General features: G+C 37.7%; 1 protein-coding gene across 4 annotated transcripts in view; it reads right to left on the reverse strand.

Annotated features, from left to right (window-relative positions):
- Positions 1-22,924, reverse strand: part of CDKAL1 (CDK5 regulatory subunit associated protein 1 like 1) — a 647,296-nt gene that overhangs the window by 526,397 nt on the left and 97,975 nt on the right. For all 4 annotated transcript variants that reach the window (XM_041769778.1, XM_041769777.1, XM_041769775.1 and 1 more), the window contains one exon: positions 19,811-19,895. In XM_041769778.1, the coding sequence (XP_041625712.1) occupies positions 19,811-19,895 (85 nt within the window). The remainder of the gene's footprint in view (positions 1-19,810; positions 19,896-22,924) is intronic.

Raw genomic sequence — 22,924 nt, forward strand, 5'->3', positions numbered from 1 at the left:
CTCCCGGGGCGCAGGTGCCTGTTAGTGTCCCCAGGAGCCCGAGGACATCCCCGCCCTCCTGGGTCCTGCTCCACCTCCCTGCGGGCCCCTTTCCGCGGGGAAGGTTGGTGCAGCTCCTGCTCCTCCGGGACGGGGCACTCCTGTCCTGGGGACACTCGCCCCGGTCTCAGCCCGGCTCCTCACGAGGCCCCTCCCCCTTAGAGGCCTTTTGTTTCTTTATTTCTTTTTTCCCGTCTTCCTACCTTGATAGAAGCGCGAACTCTTCTCACTGTAGCATTCCAGCTGTTCTCTCTTTAAATCTCAGGCCGAATTCATAGATTTTCAGGATAATTTGAAGGTTATCTAGGTAATTTGATGGGGTCAGGTGATTTGGAGACCCTACTCTTCTGCCATCTTGCCCCTCCTCCCTCTCACAGGTATTTAAAAGGTTCAGAGGGAAAGGTAACCACAGAATAATACAAATGTTCCTAAATAATGTAATTAATCTTAATATATATACATATATATATATATATATAATAGAGAAATAGTGCAAATACAAAATAACATATAATTACAAAATTATCACCACAGACTTGAGACCAAATTTATTAATCATATCAACAAAACAACAAAATTTCAAATCTGGCTCATAAAAGTAAGACCCAATGCTATTCTACACGGAAGAGACACATGTTAAGCATACTTTAGAATGGCCACAATTAAAAGGATATACAAAGGTGTAACCGACAAAAGAGAGCAAGGTAGAATTCAGGCAAAAAGAATTAAACATTGAAAAGAGCACTTTAATTTTAAAGCCATAAGTGACAACAAAATTGTAACACTTATAAATATCCATGCACCAAATAATGTTCTAACCACCTTATAAAACTAAACAGAAGTTGCAAGTGTGAAAGGATTTCAGTCTAAAATAGAGCCAGAAGGTATGAAATGGAAAATGTCCCAAAAGACCCCTCAGAAAAAGGGAGCTAAGCGATATTTCCAGTAAATTCTGATTTACAGAAGACAGAAACTTCTCTCCTGTCCAGTGAATATCCTCCAAGAAGCTCTCCCTATCCTCAAGCCAGTGAGGTTACTGTCAATGTAATTAGGCAAGAGAAATAAATTAAAGGCTAAAAATTGGTTAAAGAACCAAACTCTAGGGATCCCTGGGTGGCGCAGTGGTTTGGCGCTTGCCTTTGGCCCGGGGCGCGATCCTGGAGACCTGGGATCGAATCCCACATCAGGCTCCCAGTGCATGGAGCCTGCTTCTCCCTCTGCCTATGTCTCTGCCTCTCTCTCTCTCTCTCTGTGACTATCATAAATAAATAAAAATTAAAAAAAAAAAATTTAAAAAAAAAAAAAAGAACCAAACTCTATTTGCAGAAGAAACGACCGTGCATCTGGAAAATCTAATTAAAAATGATAAATATTAACAATAAAAATTAAGTTAAATATAAAATAAACATAAAGTAACAATAGCCTTTATAGACACAAACAATAACCAATTTGAAGACAAATTATAGAATCTTCATCAGAGGTAGAAAAAGCATTTAAGATAGCAACAAAAACCATAAAATTTTTAGGGATAAACTTAACAAGATACATTCCAAACCTATATTGGGAAAAAGGTTTAAAACACTCCTGAAAGTAACAGAAGGACCACCTCCTATTCTTGGATAGGATGAATCAACATCATAAAAATAGTCTTTCCAAGTTAATTTAAGATTAATTTTTATTTACTAGGAAAAGTACCAACTACTTTTGTCATGGAGTTAGAAAGATGATAGTAAAGTTCATTTGAAGAAACTGGCGTTCAAGAAGTGAGAAAAAAACATGAAAAATGAAAAAACATAAGGAGAGATTAACTCTACCAGATATCAGCTCCTAAGTAAGACTTCCACAAACATAGAGTAGAAGGAACGTAAAAAAATAGACCCGTGGGATAAAGCAGGAAGCTCAAATTAGACGTAGATAAATTGGAAATGTAATACATTGTATCATACATCATCTTTATCAGTGGCATCTCGAAACACTGGAATAAAGATAACATGTTTAATAAAGAGTGCTGTGACAATTAAGTAGCTATTTGAACAGGATGAAAGCAGATCCATACCTCAACATGGTACATAAGCATACATATAAGCAAATGGATCAGGGTGCATGCATTCTTCAAATGCAAAAGAGTGAAACCAAATCAACAGAAGAAACCATAAGTGAACTTCTCTTCACTTTCAGTGTACAGAAAGGTGGGCTTAACTAGGACTCAAAGGTCAGGAAAAATTGGGGAAAAAAAACACTTTACAAACTTAATGAAGTGTTATATATGAGTCACTGAAACCATAAGCATAGTCAGAAAGGTAACTGAAAACCTAGGAAAACATGTCTGTGACATATATTACAGGCAAATATCTGTAATACATAAAAAAAACTTATAAAAACTGAGACAGCTGATAAAAAATAAGAAAAAGACACAAACAATGAACAAAGATCTAAAAATGGCCCAACAAGAGGAAGAGGGAAATGAAAGTGATAACTCTGACACACCATGCACCCTGACTGAATGGTGGAATTATAAAACATCAAGGGACAACACTCTGTTTGAGGGGCCATGGGAATGTCCAATTCTCACAACTGTCAATTAAGAATGCAAATTAGCACAGCCCTTTTGGAGAGTATTTTGGTAAGATCTCTTTATGCACTTGCCTTTTAAACCTAGCAGTCTCCACTCTAGAAACGTATCCTGAAGACACACTTCCAACAATATAAAAATCTATGTGCCAAAGTTTACTTACTGCAGCACTTTGGAATCATAAAATAACAGAAACAACCTAAATGTACACACATAAGAAAGCAGTAGAATAAACCCTGATATGGCTCCAGTGGAGTGCTGTGCAGCCATATGAAAGAATGAGGATGGTCTCTTATCACCTGATAAAAAGCTCCTAGGCTATATTACAGAATAAAAGAGTATCTAGAATATGCTATCAGTTAAGTAAAAAACAAAGGGAAATTTTTAAAAAATTACAGAATTTGGGCCATAAACCCATGGAATAAATAACCCTGAATCCATACTGGTATAAATAATTGAATAAACAAGTAGGGAGAAAAAAACAGTTCTTCATAGTAAAATTCTAATTAATAAATATAAAAGGCATGATAGAAATAGGAAAATCACAACATGACTTGTGCTTATATGTAGAAAAAAAAGGAAGAATAAGCCAGAAGCTTCTGGGGATGGAGGTGAGGAGGATGGTAAGAACAGAGTAATAGGGAGGGTGGGAAGGATGACAAGACACTGATCCTTCTCTCAATAAAATATTTAACATAGTTCTGACTTTGAAAACCATGCTAATGTTTTTCATCCTCATAAAAAAATAAAATAAAATAAAACCAGGCAGGAAGTGGGCAGAATCCATAATGGAATAGAAGTGGCTTCAAATTAACTTAATTGAATCACAAATTAATAACATAACCACATTCAATCTAACTTTGGAAAGCAACATTTGGGTTGTATAAGATTAAAGACAAAAAAAACTTAAACATTATGTTCTAGTTAGTAAAATGTCTTTTTCACAGGAGGCTGGGTTACTAATTCCTAAACTACTCTATATGCTTAATAGATTGAACAAATAACATGTGGTGGGAAATGAGAGGTGTGTTTTTCGCTGCTATAGAATGGAGTTACATATGAGAAAGGAGGGAAAGTTAGAAATAAATCCCATGCAATTGAAATAGAATCAGAGAGAGTAATATGACCTCATGCATTTTAATACCTACAGATATAAATGTGTGTGTGTGTGTATGTATGTGTGTGTGTATATATATATATATATATATATATATATATATATATATATATTTCCTAACTCTGTCCACTAACATTATCTAACTTTGTCCACTAATATTGCCTAGAAGCAATGACATCCCAGTAGCAAAGAACAGACAAGTGCTCAGACTGGGTGTCTTTATCCCATTCACCAATGAAAGGAACCAGGCTCCTTGGAGAAATCGCTCAATCCAGGACTGAAGCAAGGAGAGAACAAGATGAGCCTGGACTATCTTAAGCACCAAAAAGGAGTCAACCTAAAGGAGTCTCCACTGGTCAACTCAAGAACACTCTGAGCAATAAAACAATAATAGTAAGGGATTATTATGCTCCACAGAATAAATAAATAATTTGACTCTATAATGAAATAAATAAATAAGAGTCCACTCTCTTCCTTACAGCAAGATTCCAATTAATTAATGTAGGGAGCATGATGGAAATAGAAAAATCACCACTGGATACTTACTACAGTATTAATTGTAGAAGGCAAGAATAATCAATGGCAAAATTTTATGGTAAAAGCATGATGAGAAACATTATTTGCATAATCCCAAAGTATCACCAAATACTTTTTAATTCCAAAGGGGAAGATAGTAACTTTACAGTGGAGAAAGCCAAAAGCCACTACCTCATGAACTAAATTTAACACTTGTTACTGTATGTTAAAGTTAGCTATAAAGGGATGTTACAACACCCAGAATCTCCTTGGTACGAGTGACCTACTGAGGACACGTATCTATCACTCCTGCAGGCTTGATAAAATGCACAAATGAAGCTAATCATTAGGAAATGCCAGAAAAGCTCTAATTAGGTAACACTTTACAACACAACTGACCACTAGTCTCCAAAAAGTGTCAGTCATAAAAGACAGACAGACTGAGAAACTGTTCCAGATTGAACGAGACTGGCATGACAATTAAATACAATGTGAGACCCAAAATGGGAACCAGAACTAGAAAAAAAGACAACAGGTAAGATCTGTATAAGCACCTGGGTGGCTCAGGTCATGATCCCGGGGTCCTGGGATAGAGCCCCACATCAGGCTCCCTGCTCAGTAGGGAGTCTGCTTCTCCCTCTCCCCTTGCTTATGCTCTCCCTCACTATTTCTCTCCCTCTTTTTCTCAAATAAATAAATAAAATCCTTAAAAAAAATCCATATAATAGTTAATTGTATCAAATCAATATTAATTTCTTGCTTTGTTAACTGCATTATGGTAATGTAAGATACCTGAATATTACAGAAGTGGAGTGAGAGGTGTATCGGAAGTCTTTGCACTACTTCTGCCATCTTTTCTGTAGTATGATATTATTTCAAGATGCAAGTTAAAAAAAATTTTAAGGCTGTATAAAGTCCCAGTCAAAACATGTTCATAGACAATATTTATAATAGCCTATTACTAGAAAAAAACTAAATGTCCATCAGAAGGTAAGTGGTTAAATAAAATATCATGTACATAAAACAGAACCCTATTTCTATGAATCCATGAATCCAAGAATAAGTAAAGAAGCTTTAAATCCATAAATGAAAGGATAAGGAAGCTTTATCTATACCTCCATGGAATTATTCCAGGATATACAGTTGAAGGCAGGGAGGAAGAACAGAGAGAGAGGACAGAACATGGAAGGGGTGTGGAGAGTGGAGGAGTAAGAGCGTTGTAGCACTCTGTGTTGCTATAAACAATAATGCAATCAGTGATTATATCCCTATCCTTACAGGCAAGTCTTTTCCTATCTGTAGGGGAGACAGTCATAAAACACAGAATTCCTCAATTAAGGGGCATATTTTCTTATCAAACAATTACTTTCCCAAAAGATGGCAGTAATTCAAATATATTTGAATGTGCTGGCAGTGTATCAGAGTAACATTTACCCACAATCTTAGAGGCACAGGATCTCCTGGGGGGAAAAAAAAATCTAAAATACTCAGCAAAATACAGTATCCCATTTTAATTTGTATTTCTCTGACCATCAGTAAGGATGGAACTCTTACTGGACATCTTAGTGGACATCTGTCCACTAAGTGGCACTTGCAGTCTCCAAATGCACTGGTCTGTCCTATACAAAGACTTCTTCACAACCTGAATAAGTTTTGAATGTCCCAGTGAACATTCATGTAGGTAAAAAATACATTTGCAATATCTAGAATCTAACTATATTTCATATATAAACACAAGGCATTTTCTTAGACAGTTTAGGGAACCCAAATTATATGAAAATGGGCGGTGGGGGAATCACACTTCGCTGCACTGCGAACTTTACCAAAAGCTGTCATCTAAAAAAAAAAAGAAAGAAAGAGAAAAAAGCCTGCCTGACAGGTTCAGATATACTGCCATTCAGTTTTAGGAGAGGAAATATTTCCCTCATTCCTGGTCTTTGACCTTACTCTCACAGAAAGGGCTCCTCTTCTAATGCCCCTACACAGTAAAGTTTCTTCCCAAGACCCACTGTCTCACCCACGTCAGGGTTCTCCTCAGACATCCAGTTCTAACGCTCAACCACTTACCTGAAATCAGGTAGGCAGTAGGAAGGATAATGAGGGGAGCAGAAATATACACTCAAAATGCCATGTGCCCAAGATTTGCTCAAAGAATATCCATCAGTTCTATTTTAATTATTTTTTTAAGATTTTATTTATTTATTCATGAGAAACACAGAGAGGAGAGAGAGGCAGAGACACAGGCAGAGGGAGAAGCAGGCTCCACACAGGGAGCCGGACGTGGGACTCAATCCCAGGTCGCCAGGATCACGCCCTGGGCTGAAGGCGGAGCTAAACCGCTGAGCCACCCGGGCTGCCCTATTTTAATTTTTTTAATTACCATTTTAAAATTTACTTTATCAAGTATACCAAAATCTTTGTTAATTATTAAAATGGTAAGAACATCAAAACAATAAATTAATCTATGCTTCAACCACAGATGACCAAAAAAACTATAAAATATGCCAACATTTTCTCATTCAAAGAAAAATGTCTTTCTCTTCCATAACTATCATAAAATATTGACATGTGTTTAAGGAAAACATCAAATTAAACTTTTTAGTTTTGACATAAACTTTTCTTATCCGACCCCTTAGAAAAGAAATTTATGAGCTAGAAAACATGTCACTGCCTGGCACAAAGAATGAGCTGTGGATTCTAGAACATGCTGTGAAAGAGATCCTTGACATACACATTAATTTGTACTTTCCCAGAACAGTTTCTATCATGTGATTCTCCCAGTTTTCTTTCTCGATGCATCTACACTGAGAAAGCAGACAAGCGTTTACACACACATTCAACAAAAGAAGAAAAACACTGAAGAATGGGTCATTAGAACATAAATTTGTCTGGGTGGTTCGTAACAATGGTTTAACAGTGTATCTCTGCAGGGACACAAAAAGACACTGTTGCTGAATGTTCCGGGTGCTTTCAGGGTGTGAATTTGATCTTAACCTTAACCTTAACCTTAACTTTCCTCTAATAATATCCACTGGCACCAACCGACAAAAAAATCTACAGCAGGTTTTATAGGACTCTTCCCATTGGTTAGATTTTTAATGGTTACCTCTAATTCTCCATTTTTTTTCACATTAGATGTACAATACTAAATTTCTATTTTAGTGAAAAGCAGCATTGTTCTCACCTGAAACAAACTTTTCAGAATTATATAAAATACTGCTTTCTAACATTTAATTACAGAATGAATTTAAGTCTCAACCTGTCTTCCGAAACTGGACATTGAATTCTACGCTATTCAATTTTAAACTTTATTTTTGTTTTCTATCTAAATTCTTTAAAAATTTCTAGTTTCTAAGCCAGGTTCATAAATTATTGTATCACAAAACTGAATCATAGCAAAGACGAAACACCTTCCTTATAGGTTTCATTTCAAATAATGCTAACTGCAGGTCTAAAGAGCAGAAAGTATTTGAAAATCCCAACTCCTTAACATTACCATCATTGTTAGTAATAGTAGTATTATTGTGTGCAATATCTAAGCCATAAGGTCTTCCTGTATATTTTGTTATTACTTCATCAGAGTCGGATCAAGGTAACCAAAGAGAAAAAGTTCTCAAGTGGTACCTATGTTATTTCTTAAATGTTCTTAAAAAAGAAAACAGGAGAAAGAAGCATCATTTGTCTAAAAGTATATTGAGAACCTAATCCAATACATGGATCATGACAAATAAGAAACGAAATATGTATTTTGTCCCCAAAGTTTACAATCTATAGCAAAGACATCAGGTTAGCCCCAGATAAAGTTCTCCCTTTCTTCCTTACCAAAAGAACCTCAATCCTGTTAGAAGCAACAATGTGACTAGTCTGAAACAAAAATACATTCCCTAACTTCCCTTATAGAATAGTCATATGATATGGTTCCACAGACACTGGGATATAGGCATACAGTTTTGAGTGGGACTTCCTATAGAGCCCCTTTAAAGGAGAGACAAAGTCAAGGGGCACTGTCCCATCTGGTACTTCCTCCTTTTTAGAAAATACACACAATGGCTAGAGGGTAACATTCACTTTACACCATAACAGAAAGATCAATAACATGGCAGAGACTTAGCATGCACATCCCTGAACTGGTAAACCAAAGTCAGCAACTTCCTAACTATAAATTTGGGTCATATAAGAAAAATAAATCCCCCACCTTATTTAAGCCTCTACTTTTTGAGCTTTCTAGGACATGCAGCCTAACCTAATTTCTAAATGATGCAATCTAATAGAAAGCAGGGAAACAGAAAAATTTCTATGAAAAACTACAGAGGAAGACACTTGTTCTGACAGAGGCAGGTGATGGTAGGGGCAGAAGAATAAACATACAGAGAAAGCAAACATATGACTTGGCTCATTCACTAGTTCAATCATCATGGTCAACCGCTGTTACTTAGGTGCCAGGATACAGATAAAAGACATAGTGACTGCCACTCAGGAACTCTGAAATGGCATAAAGAGACGGCTAAATACAGGGTTATTTATGTGGGACAGCCACACATAGCCATGCCGGATTGTGTCTACAAGGACTGCCATCTTTTTCTGACACCCACAAAGGTGCTATCTAGTCATCAAAGCCTGTATTCAAAGGTGCCTTAAGGACTGGCCTCAGCCCTTGAGCTATAAAAACAGTCATAGAAATAAACACAGGGTACTTTGAATAGGATTTGCCTCCCCAGATAAGGCTATTAGCCAACAGTACAGTTGCATTTTACCTGTGGATTCTGTTTATCCTTCACAGCCACACTATCCAATTTTCCATGATCACAGACAACCATGCCTTAACGTGGTCCAAAATCCAAGAAACCCTTTAAATTGGCCCAGAGAACACCTAAACCTAAGTGCATCAACAGCAAGGAACAGAAACAGTAAACATAATAATATCTTAGTTATCACTGTCTGTAGGTTTAAAGGTCAGTTGGTTTTTTTAATTCATTTATTATCAGTTATTAAACAATGCCCCTGAGTGACTAAAAATTAAAAAGATTATGTTTCTTGCACTTAAAGCATACAATAAGGGGAGAAAAAAACACAAGAGTCTTTTTCTCTGTTGTATAAACATACACATCAAGAATAAGTAGAATGTCTTTGAAACCAAAACAATAGGAAATCACTTTTGGCTGAAAGCACAGGCTCAGATCATGTTCATTTCTTCTTTAATCCTGCTAAAACAAGTTTCTGCATGCTTTCTGGGGCCTCCACCTACAGAGTCGTTAGGACAACAGCCAACACATATATTTAATTACGTAAGTATTCAACACTATCAGCCAGCTGTTGCCAGTACATAATACACTGACCTCTTTCACTTACTCTCTTGCTTAAAATTGCAAAACAAAGCAACTGTTGATGTAACAGTAATCATGAAATATGCAAAATACTGCTCACCAAAAAGATTTTAGATAACTGCAAAACTCAGTTTTGCATTTTAAGATGACTTTACTACATCTGAACTGCTTTTTCTGTTCCTGATTTGAAAAATAAGTTACTAATCCTTCAACTGTTAACTATTCCCTCACTTTGTTATTTTTTTTAATTTTTTTTAATTTTTATTTATTTATGATAGTCACAGAGAGAGAGAGAGAGAGAGAGAGAGAGAGAGAGAGAGGCAGAGACACAGGCAAAGGGAGAAGCAGGCTCCATGCACCGGAAGCCCGACGTGGGATTCGATCTTGGATCTCCAGGATCGCGCCCTGGGCCAAAGGCAGGCGCCAAACCACTGCGCCACCCAGGGATCCCCCTCACTTTGTTTAAATCCATCAGAAGTTCAACCCCAAAATACATTTTCTCCTTTATTTCCCATCAAGTTTCTCAATGGGATGCACCACATAATAATCTCCCGATACTACCACTCATCTCCATGTTCTCCCTCAGTTAGGAGGCAAGCTACCTAAAGCCTGTAACAAGGAACTGGTCAAAATCTGCTCTGAACTTTATAACTCTCATCCTTCACTTTAGGAATCAACAGAGAGTTCTTCATTCATGTTTCCAGAAAGCGTGTTCCTCCAAAACCTCAGACTAGCTGATGGGGGAAAAAAATTACAAAGTCCTTGCAACAACAGAAAACAGACTAAAAACAACCATGCCTTAAGACTTGAATAATATGAACTCACACATGGTATGATGATAAGACCTAACTTGTAAACAACTCCAGAGAAATATGGTCTTCAACAGTATCACTGTCTGCATAGATCTATTTGGCTTCTTCACAATATCCTTTCTCAAGGTAACCTTACCAGTGCTTCTGCTTCCTACCCTGCAACAGCCATGTTGATTTTTTTAAATTTGATGGTTTACCTGATGTTTTTTGCTCATTCAATGAAACTAAACAATATAACACCCAAATGTAAAATAAATGCTATGATATTAATATAGCTACAGTATATAATTTATACACTTAACATAGAATAATACATTAATGATGACATGCTTAGGTACAGATAGAACAATGCTAAACTCTCTTCCCCAAAAAAGGAGGATCAGTTCAACCTAACTGTACAAACATGTGCTGAGTAATTATAATTGTGTATCAAACTCAAAGCCAAACACTACCAGGTTTTTATCTACACCTTTCTTTTCTATCCTCTGACGCAAGATGAGATGCTTCAATTGTGTCAAGGGTCAAGATCCTAAAGCTGGCCCAGCTTGCTTAGTTTGGCAGGAAGAACAAGGTCTTGCCATTCACAGCTGGACTTCTGCCAGCCTGACCAAGTGACCAGGAAGGGACAAGGATTCCTACCCTACAATCCTGCAATTGCACAACTAAGTATTTACAAAAAGGATAGAAAACTACTGATTCGAAGGGATACATGCACCCTGATGTTTACAGCAGCATTATCAACAGCCAAATTATGGAAAGAGCCCAAATGTCCATCAACTGAGGAATAAAGAAGATGTGATATATATATATATGTACACATACACACGTGCACACACACACACACCATACATACAATGGAATATTAGTCATCAAGAAAGGATGAAATCTGGCCATTTGCAATGATGTGGATAGAGCTAGAGTGCATTACACTAAGCAAAATAAGTCAGTTGGAGAAAGACAAATATCATCTGATTCCACTCATATATGGAATTTAAGAAACAAGACAAATGAACTTGGCGGGAGGGGGGCACAGAGAGAAAGGCAAACCATAAAACAGTCTCTTAACTACAGAGAACAAACTGAGGATTGCTGGGGGGAGGTGGGAGGAATGGGTTAAATGCATGATGGGGATTAAGGATGGTGATGAGCACTGGGTGCTGCATGTAAGTAACGAATCAGTGAATTCTACTCCTGACACTAATATTACACTATATGTTAACTAATTGGACTTTAAATAAAAACTCAAAAAACAAAACAAAAAAAAATTTCTTACCCCCTTTACATCTTCCCTCTAGAAAGAAAATGCAGAGTACCAATGACAAATACAAGCTTCTTACCTCATTTAGGACAAGAGCCAGGTTTCTTCCTAGTTTACAGGTAAAACATAAAAAGGAAACAGCATGACTTCTTAAAAAGAGGGTCCCTTAACATGACATCTGAAAATCAGAATATTGTCTCTCCTCTCTGCAAATATACAGATAGAGATAGCTCTGTCGGGGGATTCACAGGGGCCTTCAGGGACCATTCTCGGAAGAGTTGACAAGCAGTCTATTAATGGTTTCTGTTTCCCAAGAAAAAGAAGATCATTACACAGTACAGTCAGAGGGTCACAAACTGCACAGAGAAGAATTTTCCTGAGGTCAGTAACCTGACCTCAAGGCTCACAATCTAGTAGAATGCCAAATATGTAAACAAACAATAAAATGTAATATTCAACAATAGATGTTTGTATGGGATTAAGAAGTAGCAGAGAATAGAGAGTGATTAACTCTGCAGACCTTGGAGGTAAGGGGTGGGAATTAGAAGGGAGACGACCTTACAGACTTGTCCCTGTGTGGGTATAAGTGCCACACGTGCACACATGCACAAATTTAGGAGAAAGGGGAGCATATTCCAGGGAAAGGAAGGGTATATAAAACACAAAATCATATAATGCAAAGAGAAGAAGAATTCCATGAAAGAGTGGCAAGAAAAGTTAGAGAGGGAGGCAAGAAAGAAATTTGTAAAGAAGACCTTGTTATGCTGAGAAGTCTTATCTTCATTCTGCGCCTGGGAAGGAACCATGGCAGGGTGTTAAGGAGAGCAAAGCGTGGAGGGGCACAGAAAAGAAGCTGAGAGCAAGCTCAAGTTCTACTGCAAAATTAAGAAGAGACAATGGGTATCATACCTGCAGCATTAAGGACCAGAATGGAGGGAAAGGATTATACTCAAGACATGTGTCTAGGGCAGCCTGGGTAGCTCAGCGGTTTAGCGCCGCCTTCAGCCCAGGGTGTGATCCTGAAGTTCCAGGATCAACTCCCACATTGGGCTCCCTGAATGGAGCCTGCTTCTCCCTCTGCCTGTGTCTCTGCCTCTCTCCCTCTCTGTGTCTCTCATGAATAAATAAATAAAATCTTTAAAAAAAAAAAAAAAAGAGAGAGAGAGAGAGAGAGAGATGTGTTTAGTTCATGGCAGCCCAAGGAAAAATGAGAACACAGAGCTTCACTGCAAGTTCCAAGAGGAATATTTATTACCACCTAAGACGTAAAGAGCTAATAACATCGAGCAAAAGAAAAGAGGGTGAAGAGAGGTCGAAGAGAGGAAGGAAAAGATATTTTCAAAGTAATCAAAGAAAACTCAGAGACTATCTGGAAGACGGCAGTGCAAGCAAATAGCCAAGGCAACAGGCGAGAGGATGTGATGGCTGGGTAAAGGGTGAGGTGCCTAACATAGGGGTTCCCAATGACTGGGGGTGCCCCTGAGTCATCTAAATACAGAAGTCCAGGAAGCAGTAGGATGTAGGGGTCTGGATCCTGGATGGGAAGATAGGGGTCAGAAATAGAGATGTGTGACTCATTGGCACCCAGTATCTAAACAAGTGAAGGAGATGAAAAAAATAACAGTAGGAGGAAACAAAGTCGTTCAGCACCAGCACTGTTCTGAGACCCACACCTGGTGTAAGACACATACGCAGCCCAACTGCATATTCTGAATGCAATATTCTAAATTAACATTCCCTATGGAGGGAAGCTTTCTGGTGAGCAGAGAAAACTGAAGCAAGGAGGCTGTGAGGGGACTCAGATGGCTGCCCCAGACAGTTTACACAAGGACCTAAAACTGACAATGAACCAAAGCCATCTCATACAACTAGAATACCCAAAATCAAAACATCTAAGCTTAAAAAAAAAAAAAAATCAACAACGTACAGTATTAAAAGCTAAGTTTAACAGAACAGCTTGTGTTATCTGTGCAGTGTTCTGCAAAAGGCCGAAACTAAAGCTTACTCTTATTTTTCTCTCCCAGTGCCAATTATTTTTATTTGAAAAGGAAAATGATCACCTGATTACTAGTGAATCCAGGTTAATAACAGAATCAGCAGAGGTTTTTGTTTCCTTATAAGCTGGATAATTACTAACCGAAAGGCCAAGCACTTCTCTGGTCTTAATGTTAGCTTTTTTGAAAACATTTCACATATTCAAGTTGAAACAATACTGTGCTACCTCCCCAATCTTTATTCACAATGAAGACCCCAAGTTAAATCTACATAAAGCAAAAACATAATTTCACAGTAAGAATGACCAATAACTTCTATGTTCTATCAACAGAATGTATATAAGGAGCTCTCCTACAGACAAAAGATGTTATATAAAGCAAACAGTCTCCATCTCAACACAAACCTTTCTTCTCTGTTCACTCCTCCTTATATTCTAATTGTTCTTTCAAGTAATTCCACTCAGATGTCTAAACCATCCCTTCAACATGACCATTTGTTTCTAGAGGAAAGGTGGTTCAAAGAACTAGTGACTCTTGTCCATCCACTATCGGTATGGCTAAACCGCACTGCCCGTTTGGGTTAATAATGCACAAGGTCAAACAGAGGTTGACAGTCCATGATCAAAGCAAGCTGGCTATTCTTTCTGTCATTTATATAGAACACACAAGATGTGTTTATTTTCACCAGCCTCTGAATGACCTCCTTTAGGTGGCACAGAAAAGATCCCACATTTCTATAAAGCATTAACCAAAGGAGTTCTCTTATTTGATACTCTCATTAAGAGCAAATTTTATTTTTTGAAACTTTTGATCTTTTTCATTTATTCAAGAGCGCCTCAAGTTAAAGACCATATTGTCTAAATCAAATTGGTGTAATGAATAAAACAAGGACAGGGCAACTAGCAAATGCTCAAGAAGAAAGAGTACACATTCAATAGGCTGCCATCACAAAATATGGGGCTCATTAGCGATTTTTTTCAAAATTAGCAAAGGCAACAGCATTTGAGATTTCAAAGTTCAAAAGGCAGCCCCTCCCCCCCCAATCACTCAACTCCATTTTTGCTACTTAAAACTCCTACTCTTTTATCAATCTGAATACTAGTAATACAAACACTGTAATACCCCCTCATCATTAAATCAACTAGAAGAGAGCCAATATAAAGTATGTAGCAGTATAGCCTACAGATTAATACAGATGGCCATTTTCATATCAGGTACATTACGTTGCCCAGATTAGGGAATTATTTATAGGTTAAACATTTTCTCATCAGCACTAGTTTATAAAATGAAGACTTTCAAATAATTTTAAACCAATATTCTCTCTCACCAACATTAAATAACACTTCCTACAATACTGTATATGGTGTAAAGTTTCACCACCATCACCATGGGGTGGGGAGGGGGGGAGGGAGTTATCAGTCCATGTCTGTCTTGTCAGGATTTCACAATTCATGGATCTCAATCAATGAGATCAATGATTCACGAACCTTAATATCAGTGGTATTAATCACATAAAAGACAGTAAATCCCTTAGAGTTATCTTTCTTCACTCCTGTTAAAATGAGATGACTAAGTGCATGGTGGCTCGAGAGATAAAAATGAGGTGATAAGTAATTAAAGACAAACAATTATTAAATACCAGAAATACACTGGAAAGGGCACAAAAGGAGGAGATTAGAAATGATGACACTCAGAAATAAGTGGCAAGTTAAGCCATCATTATTTGTACGAGATCTAAGTTTAAAAAAAAATAGACCTCAGCTCATCTTTGTGTATCTGAATTTGAACATGAGGGATTAAGTGAAGCAGAAAAAGGAGAAGGGGAACAGTCCATCAGACTCTCCTTCAATGTAAATGCTGTCCCACGATCATTTAAAAAAAAAAGTGAGAGAGGAAACTGAAGGGAAAGGATGTTGCATGACTTAAGGTAAACTAGAGTTTATGAACTCTCCATCTTCATTTTTCTTCATGAAGGGATGGTGATGACAAGGGAGAAGGCATCCAAATGTATACAGGTCGCTTGAATTTGACATCTTCTCAGTGTTAATTGTTATTGTGTCTTTTACCAGATTATATTTATTCTGGAAATAAGTCAAATGCTAGCATAGGTGTTCTGTTAAACAAGAACTAATTCTGACTATCAAAAGCCTTCAAAATCATTTTTTAAAAAAATTTAATCACCTGTAATACTGTTTTTACATTTCCTTTCAATCAAGCATAAGAGTGCATTAAAGGAAACTATGCTCGCTACCACCAACTTTACAGTATTCAAATGACAATTTTCTTATGGGATTACTGCATTTAATCATTCAAACACCACATCATTACTGAGAACCACATTCACTCATGGTTTATGTAGATAACAAAACCCAATGACATAAGTTATATCTGAGTTTTTAAATAAACTTTCAGGAACAGTCTAGCAGCACAGCCATTAGTTATACTACAAAATTGAGAATCACAGAAACTAAATTCTCTGGACTCTGTACTAAGAGGGTATCAGCAGCATGAAAATATCTTTACATCGTATTTACCTTTCCTAGAGGGAAAGAGTAGATACCCTGGGGACATGAGAGACTTCTCATAAAATGGAAGGCATTCTTTGAAAATGAGCAGCATCAGGTAATAATTTTTGGCTCCCTGTAACAACAACTCCTCCTCCTCACCACAACTCAACTCCCCTGTGCCACCCCACATCACTGCCACCCTCTTCTGCTTCCCACCATGGTACAAGTAAGAACTCTTCTCTGCTCCTTCTGTGGTTTCTGAGTTGAGGATGCCATCACATGCAACCATCACTTCTATGCAAAAAACATAAAATACATAAAATCTCTATCTTTTAGTATTGGTCTCTGATAACTACTTACCTGACAGCTTTACTTAGGAAGCACAATAATAAAATCATTAAACACAGTGACTCTGGTCAGACTGCCTAGGTTAAAATCCCAACTCTACCACTTTTTAATTGAACAGCCTTAGAGAACTTACTCTGAAAAACAGATGCCGCTTCATCTGTAAAGCAGAATAAAACTATAACCTACAACTCAGTGAGACTGCAAGAGTTAAGCGAGGGGAGATCCAACTGAAGTAAAGCATTTTGAACAGTGCCTAGCACATGGAAGGCACTAGATGAGGATCAAACACGATCATCATTAGAGTATTTAGCCGTGACTTCAAATAATGGCCAGCACAAAATCAAAACACTTCTTCCCTTTAACTGAACTCCCTGTCGGTCATTCCCTACTACATTCTACCCATGGGTCTCAAAGTCATACTCAACGATGTTGAAAGTATAAAGAACTCTTCCTTCTTAAGTCGATTCCTTCCTTCCAAATCTGAGTGCCTCCATGTGAGATGAGGCCACCAGCTTCTGAACTACTATAACTCTCTCCTGGTATGGGCCCCTGAGCTATACTCTTTCTTGTGCCCAGCCACCCTTCATACTGTTGCAGGAATTAATCCCGAGAGACCAAGGGAGCAAATGTGGCTAGAAAATGGGTATTTCTTTTAAATTACCTTGTACAGAAGTATAACAATGAAAAAAAAAATTCTACACGGGTAAAAGGAGGACAGATTTTTTTTTAAATAATAATATATAGTACTGGAACAATGTGGCTGTCCCTACATTGTTAAGGGAAAAGAGCTGAAATGTACAGATGCTATATGAAGAAATTATACATTCCTAGAGAGTCAAAGAAGACCTAAATATCTTAATTTATGGACTGGAAAACTCAAAATGAAGAGAGATGCCAATTCTCTCCTCAAACTCATCAAGAGATTCAATGACATCACAATCAGAATCACAACAGTATTTTCCTTGTTGAACTCGGAAACTGATGTTAAATTTGTATGGAAAAACAAAGGGCCAAGAAAAGCCAAGACACTCTTGATATCTAACAAATATCTCAACTTAATGTGAATCTATATTAATCACTCACTGTGTAGAATTGTGCCAGAATAAGGAAAGAGGTCAATGGAACCATACAGGGAGCCCAGGGACAGAACCAAACATGTATAGACATTCAACATGACAGACTGGGTAATACACAGACAAAAGAAGAATGGATTTTTTAAAAACAATAAATGATAGTGTCTACATGGAAAAAAATGAAATAAAATTGGACCTCCTTCCTGGTACCAAACAACAAAAATTAACTGTACCTGTATTATAAACTTAATGTAAGAAGTAAAAACCATGAGACACTTAGAAGACAATATTGGAGAATATCTTAACTTCAAGGAAGAAAGACTTCTTAAATATAAAAGCACAGGCCCAAAAGAAAAAAATTTTAAGCGAAAATTTCTCTTCATCATAAGATACCATTAAAGAAAGTGAAAAGATAAGCCATAATTGACGCTTGCACCATGTATAACATGGAAAGATTAGTATACAGCATACATATAATATGAAAGACCCATATAATAAAATATACAAATAAAGACAAATAAAAGATATAAATGGTAAAAAAGACAGCAGGAAAAATATTCAAAACACCATTTCACAAAAAAGAGAAGTCCAAATGCCCACTAAACATATAAAAAGATGTTCAGCATCATTAGGAATCATGGAAATGCAAATGAAAACCACCATGGAATATCAACTCTACCACAAGACTGGCAAAAATTTAGAAGTCTGACTACATGAAGAACTGGCAAGAATGCAGAACAGCTACACACTTCCATTACTTCTGGGAGTAAACACTAGTACATCTATTCAGGAAAAAGAGTTTGACACTTCTAAAGTCTGAACACACACATACCTGTTATCCAGTAATTCAACTCTGAGGTACATATCCTAAAATAACTCTTGCACATGCACACGCACACCAGAGAAGGCATTCAAAATATTCACAGCAGCAGTGTTCACAAAAGCAAAACTCTGGGAAAACTCTATCAGTAATAAGATGACAAAATGATTCAGTGAAATGTAAGAATAGCCAGTTATACCATGTCCATCAAATGGATAAAACTAAAATTCTAATGCTGAGGAAAAAAGGTAAATCTCAGAACACGCACAGCATGAAGTCCAATAAATAAAGTCCAAATCAGGACAAAACTAAAGCATGCATTTTTTAGAGATACTCTTCATAAATGATAAACTTATTAATAAAAGTTAGACAATGACTCACAAAAATCAAGGTAAAGATGACTTCGTGGAGGTGTTTCAAACAGAGACACATGGTGGTTTTCTAAAGTCTTGGCAATGTTACATTTCTTACGCTGGGTGGATATACTGGTGTTAAGTTTATTACTATATAGACTGTACAGGTTTCATAAAATTATGATATACTTCATTTGATGTATTTCACAATAAAACCCACAGGCTGAGCTTGAATGTGAAGCAAGGAGGAGTCTGGCTGGAAAGGCAAGAAGGAAAACAGCTAAAAGAGGGTCCTGGAGCAGGTTTCACTAAGCAGGAAAAGGCATTAGTGGGGTTAGCTGAGGTTGAAAACACAGAAAAATGAGGACATAACTTATAAAGCGAGGTTTCTGAGAAGGTGATTTAGAGTACACGTGAAAAAGGATCCTTCTTCTCCTTGAACCTGGAGGAACAGTAAGAAGCAAGGACTTACATGACATTCTCCCGCAGTGAACTGTGATTCCCCTGAGAGTGGGTATTATTAGCAACTAGCATAGTGCTAATGGGCAGGAAGAGAAAAGAGGGAAGGACTGTTTCAAGTCAGCCCAAAGTGTGGACTGGATTCCCTGACAAAATGACATCGTGGATACTCAACAAATACTCAAATCACCTTTAATTAGCTAACGTCACCAATATTCAAGTCACCTATCAGAAAAGTCCACAGTAAAGTTTCATTCTTTATCAAATTATGTCAAAACAGTAGAATCTTACCAAGTCCAATTCATACTCTTTTTGATACATACTAAATATTTATATTAGGAAATTTTTTTATTTTTTTTTTATTTTTTTTTTTTATGATAGTCATACAGAGAGAGAGAGAGAGGCAGAGACACAGGCAGAGGGAGAAGCAGGCTCCATACACCGGGAGCCTGACGTGGGATTCGATCCCGGGTCTCCAGGATCGTGCCCTGGGCCAAAGGCAGGCGCCAAACCGCTGCGCCACCCAGGGATCCCTAGGAAATTTTTTTAAAGTGGATTTCCTGAACTTAACTTCACTTATTAAAAAAAAAAATTAAAAAAAAAAAAACTTCCACTTACTTAATTGAGTTTCTAAAGTGGTCTTCAGCAGGATTTTTTACAGTACAACTATTCAGGAGCCATAAATCTGCCTCTGATGCATTTTCTATAAAAAAACAAATTATAAGAAAGAAATTTCAGTATCACATTTAATCATTCAAAAGTCTCCAAGATCTTCCTACAACAGCACTGAGATACACAGAAGCAGGTGGACAGTCAAGTAAGCACGCAACTGCATTACACTAGCTAAATGCTGTACAACATATGCGAATAGTTGTGAGAAACAAATATAAAAATTTGTAACCTGTACTGTAGCTTTTCACTTAAAATATTTTTTAACAAATAAGCATTTTCTTCCTTTCTTTTCCATACTTGAGAGTATTTTAAAACTTCCAAAAACTAAAGTGGAACTGGCCTAATCTTACTTCTGAATATGCAAATTAACTGCCTCTTTTAGGACTATATCAATATGTTTTAGGCACAGATGTTATCATATACTGAATATTCTGCAGCTTAAGAAGTTTTTAAAAATATAATTTGTCTTTTAAAAAGTTAATGATTTACCTCAAAGTGAGCCTTTCATTCCTCTCACCGGTTTGATCAAATATTATTATGTATGTGGTCCCCCCCATCTTATCTGCAGGGACACATTCCAAGACCCCCAGGGGATGCCTGACACCACAGATAATACTGAACCCTATAGGGATGCCTGGGTGGCTTAGTGGTTGAGCATACACCTTTGGCTCAGGGCATGATCCCAGGGTCTGGGATAGAGTCCCACATTGGGCTCCCCACAGGAAGCCTGCTTCTCTATCTGCCTATGTCTCTGCCTCTCTCTGTCTCTCATGAATAAATAAAATGTTTTTTTAAAAAAAACTGAACCCTATATATGCTATAGTTTTTTCTACACCTATATATCTGTGATAAAGTATCATTTATACATTAGGCACAGTAAGAGAATAACAAAAACTGGGATCCCTGGGTGACTCAGTGATTTAGTGCCTGCTTTCAGCCTGGGGCGTGATCCTGGGGTTTGGGGATAGAGTCCCACATTGGGCTCCCTGCATGGAGTCTGTTTCTCCCTCTGCCTGTGTCTCTGCCTCTCTCTCTCTGTGTCTTTCATGAATAAATAATTTTTTTTTAAAAAAAGAGAAAAACTAATAATAAAATAAAACAATTATAACCATATATTGTAATAAAAGTTATGTGAGGGGGTCTCTCTCTGTAAAACTATCTTATTATATTATGCTCACTCCTCTCCTTATGATGACATGAGATGATAAATGCCTACATAATGAGATGATAGCATGTCTATGTGAGATGAAGTGAGGTGAACACACAGGTACTGGGATGCAGCATTAGCCTACTACTTGACCTTCTAACAATATGTCACAGGGAGGATCATCTGCTTCTGGACTGTGATTGACCACGGGTAACTGAAACCGCAGGTAAGGGACGGGATGCTACCACCATACTGTGACAAACTCATTGACAATGCAATCAATAACTCAAACCCATCAAACCTATGAAAGGACTCTGTAAATGCCTTAAGTGTTTACTGGTTATTCCAATACCTTGTTGCCTAACGGGATGCACACAATGAAACAGGACTACCACAATGAAAAAAAAAACCCAACACTGAAGACCGTAGCACCCTCAATGTTTACTAAGGTAGTAACAGAAGCTAAGGTACAATGACATGAAGAACCAGGAAAACAGAGGTCTGCGTGCACCTTCTCTACCTGGGAAGGGAATTTCAAGGGAAAGCATGACGTCAAAGGGATGGCGAGCACAGCAAAGCTCTTAGTAAATTGATAAAAACATTTTTACCAAACATTTTATCATAAAAATGATGAAATATTTTTAGAGACAAGAATAAAAAATTCTCAGATCAATTAAAGGCAAGGGAAGGTGCTTATTACTATTTATCCCTCCTAACCCGTCTCATTCCTTCCATGTGTATCCTCCTCCCACTCCCCATGGTCTAATTTCCCTGCCAACAGTCAGAGGGACCTTTTACTTAAAAAATCCAGCTATGTCACTTCCCTGCTCAAACTCAGAAACAATGGGTACTTACATATTGCCCCTCATTCCCTCCCAATTATTCCCCACAATGACACCCCCGAAGACATCCCTCTAATATCAATCTTCTGATGACTTCCAGGGTATTCAGGGCCCTTCCAGATCCAGCCAGCTCCCCAGCTTCAATATTAACTTCTCCCTACATTCATCTGTCCCTCCAGCCATACCAAATCCCCTGAAATTCCTAAAGCCTGCACTACTCTGTCCGGCTAGAATATCGTTGTTTCCTATCTACCTAACTCCTACTCATCCTTCAGCTGCAGCCTGAGGTCGTAGCTGCCTCTTCTCTGCACTCCCATGGTAGACTGCGAACAGACTATTCTAGTACTTCACATCCTGTATTAAAATAATTCATTTTTCCAGCCTGTCTGTATTACTATTTAAGAAATACAGAAGATAATATATTTTTTAAGATTTTATTTATTTGAGAGAGAGAGAGAGAGCATGAATGGAGAGGCAGAGGTAGAAGCAGACTCCCCACTGAGCAGGGAGCCTGACATGGGGCTCAATCCCAGGACCCCGAGATCATGGCCCGAGCCAAAGGCAGACAACCAACTGAATCACCGAGGTGCGCCTGAAGACAACGTTTTTATCTGCTGCCCCCTGAATGCCCAGAGCCTAACACAGCGATTGATGGACACAGAATAAACATTTATATGCATGGAATGCTCAACAAGGTGCAAGTAGGTTCAGGAAGAGAGAAGGATGATAGCTTATGTGGGACCACATGCATATGGCACTTCTCCCATCCTGGTAAAGCTCTCAAGGCAACATTAATCTTTAGGAATTATCTTCAAGAGAGTAACCAATTTATTTAACAAATATTTAGGGCTGAGACCTTGCTCACAGTTACATGCTCAGCACTTACACCTGGTACATGGTAGATGCCCATCAAATACTGAGTGCTGATTTTTTAAAAGACAAGCTAAACTCTGAGCAATGCATTGCACAGATAAGAAAGAGTCATAGATGTTAACTAATGATTAAAAAATAAAGGCTAGGCATTTGTTTAAAATAAACAAATAGGGGCGCCTGGGTGGCTCAGTCAGTTAA

Source organism: Vulpes lagopus, chromosome 10 (assembly GCF_018345385.1).
Source record: "Vulpes lagopus strain Blue_001 chromosome 10, ASM1834538v1, whole genome shotgun sequence".
Lineage (NCBI taxonomy): Eukaryota > Metazoa > Chordata > Mammalia > Carnivora > Canidae > Vulpes > Vulpes lagopus.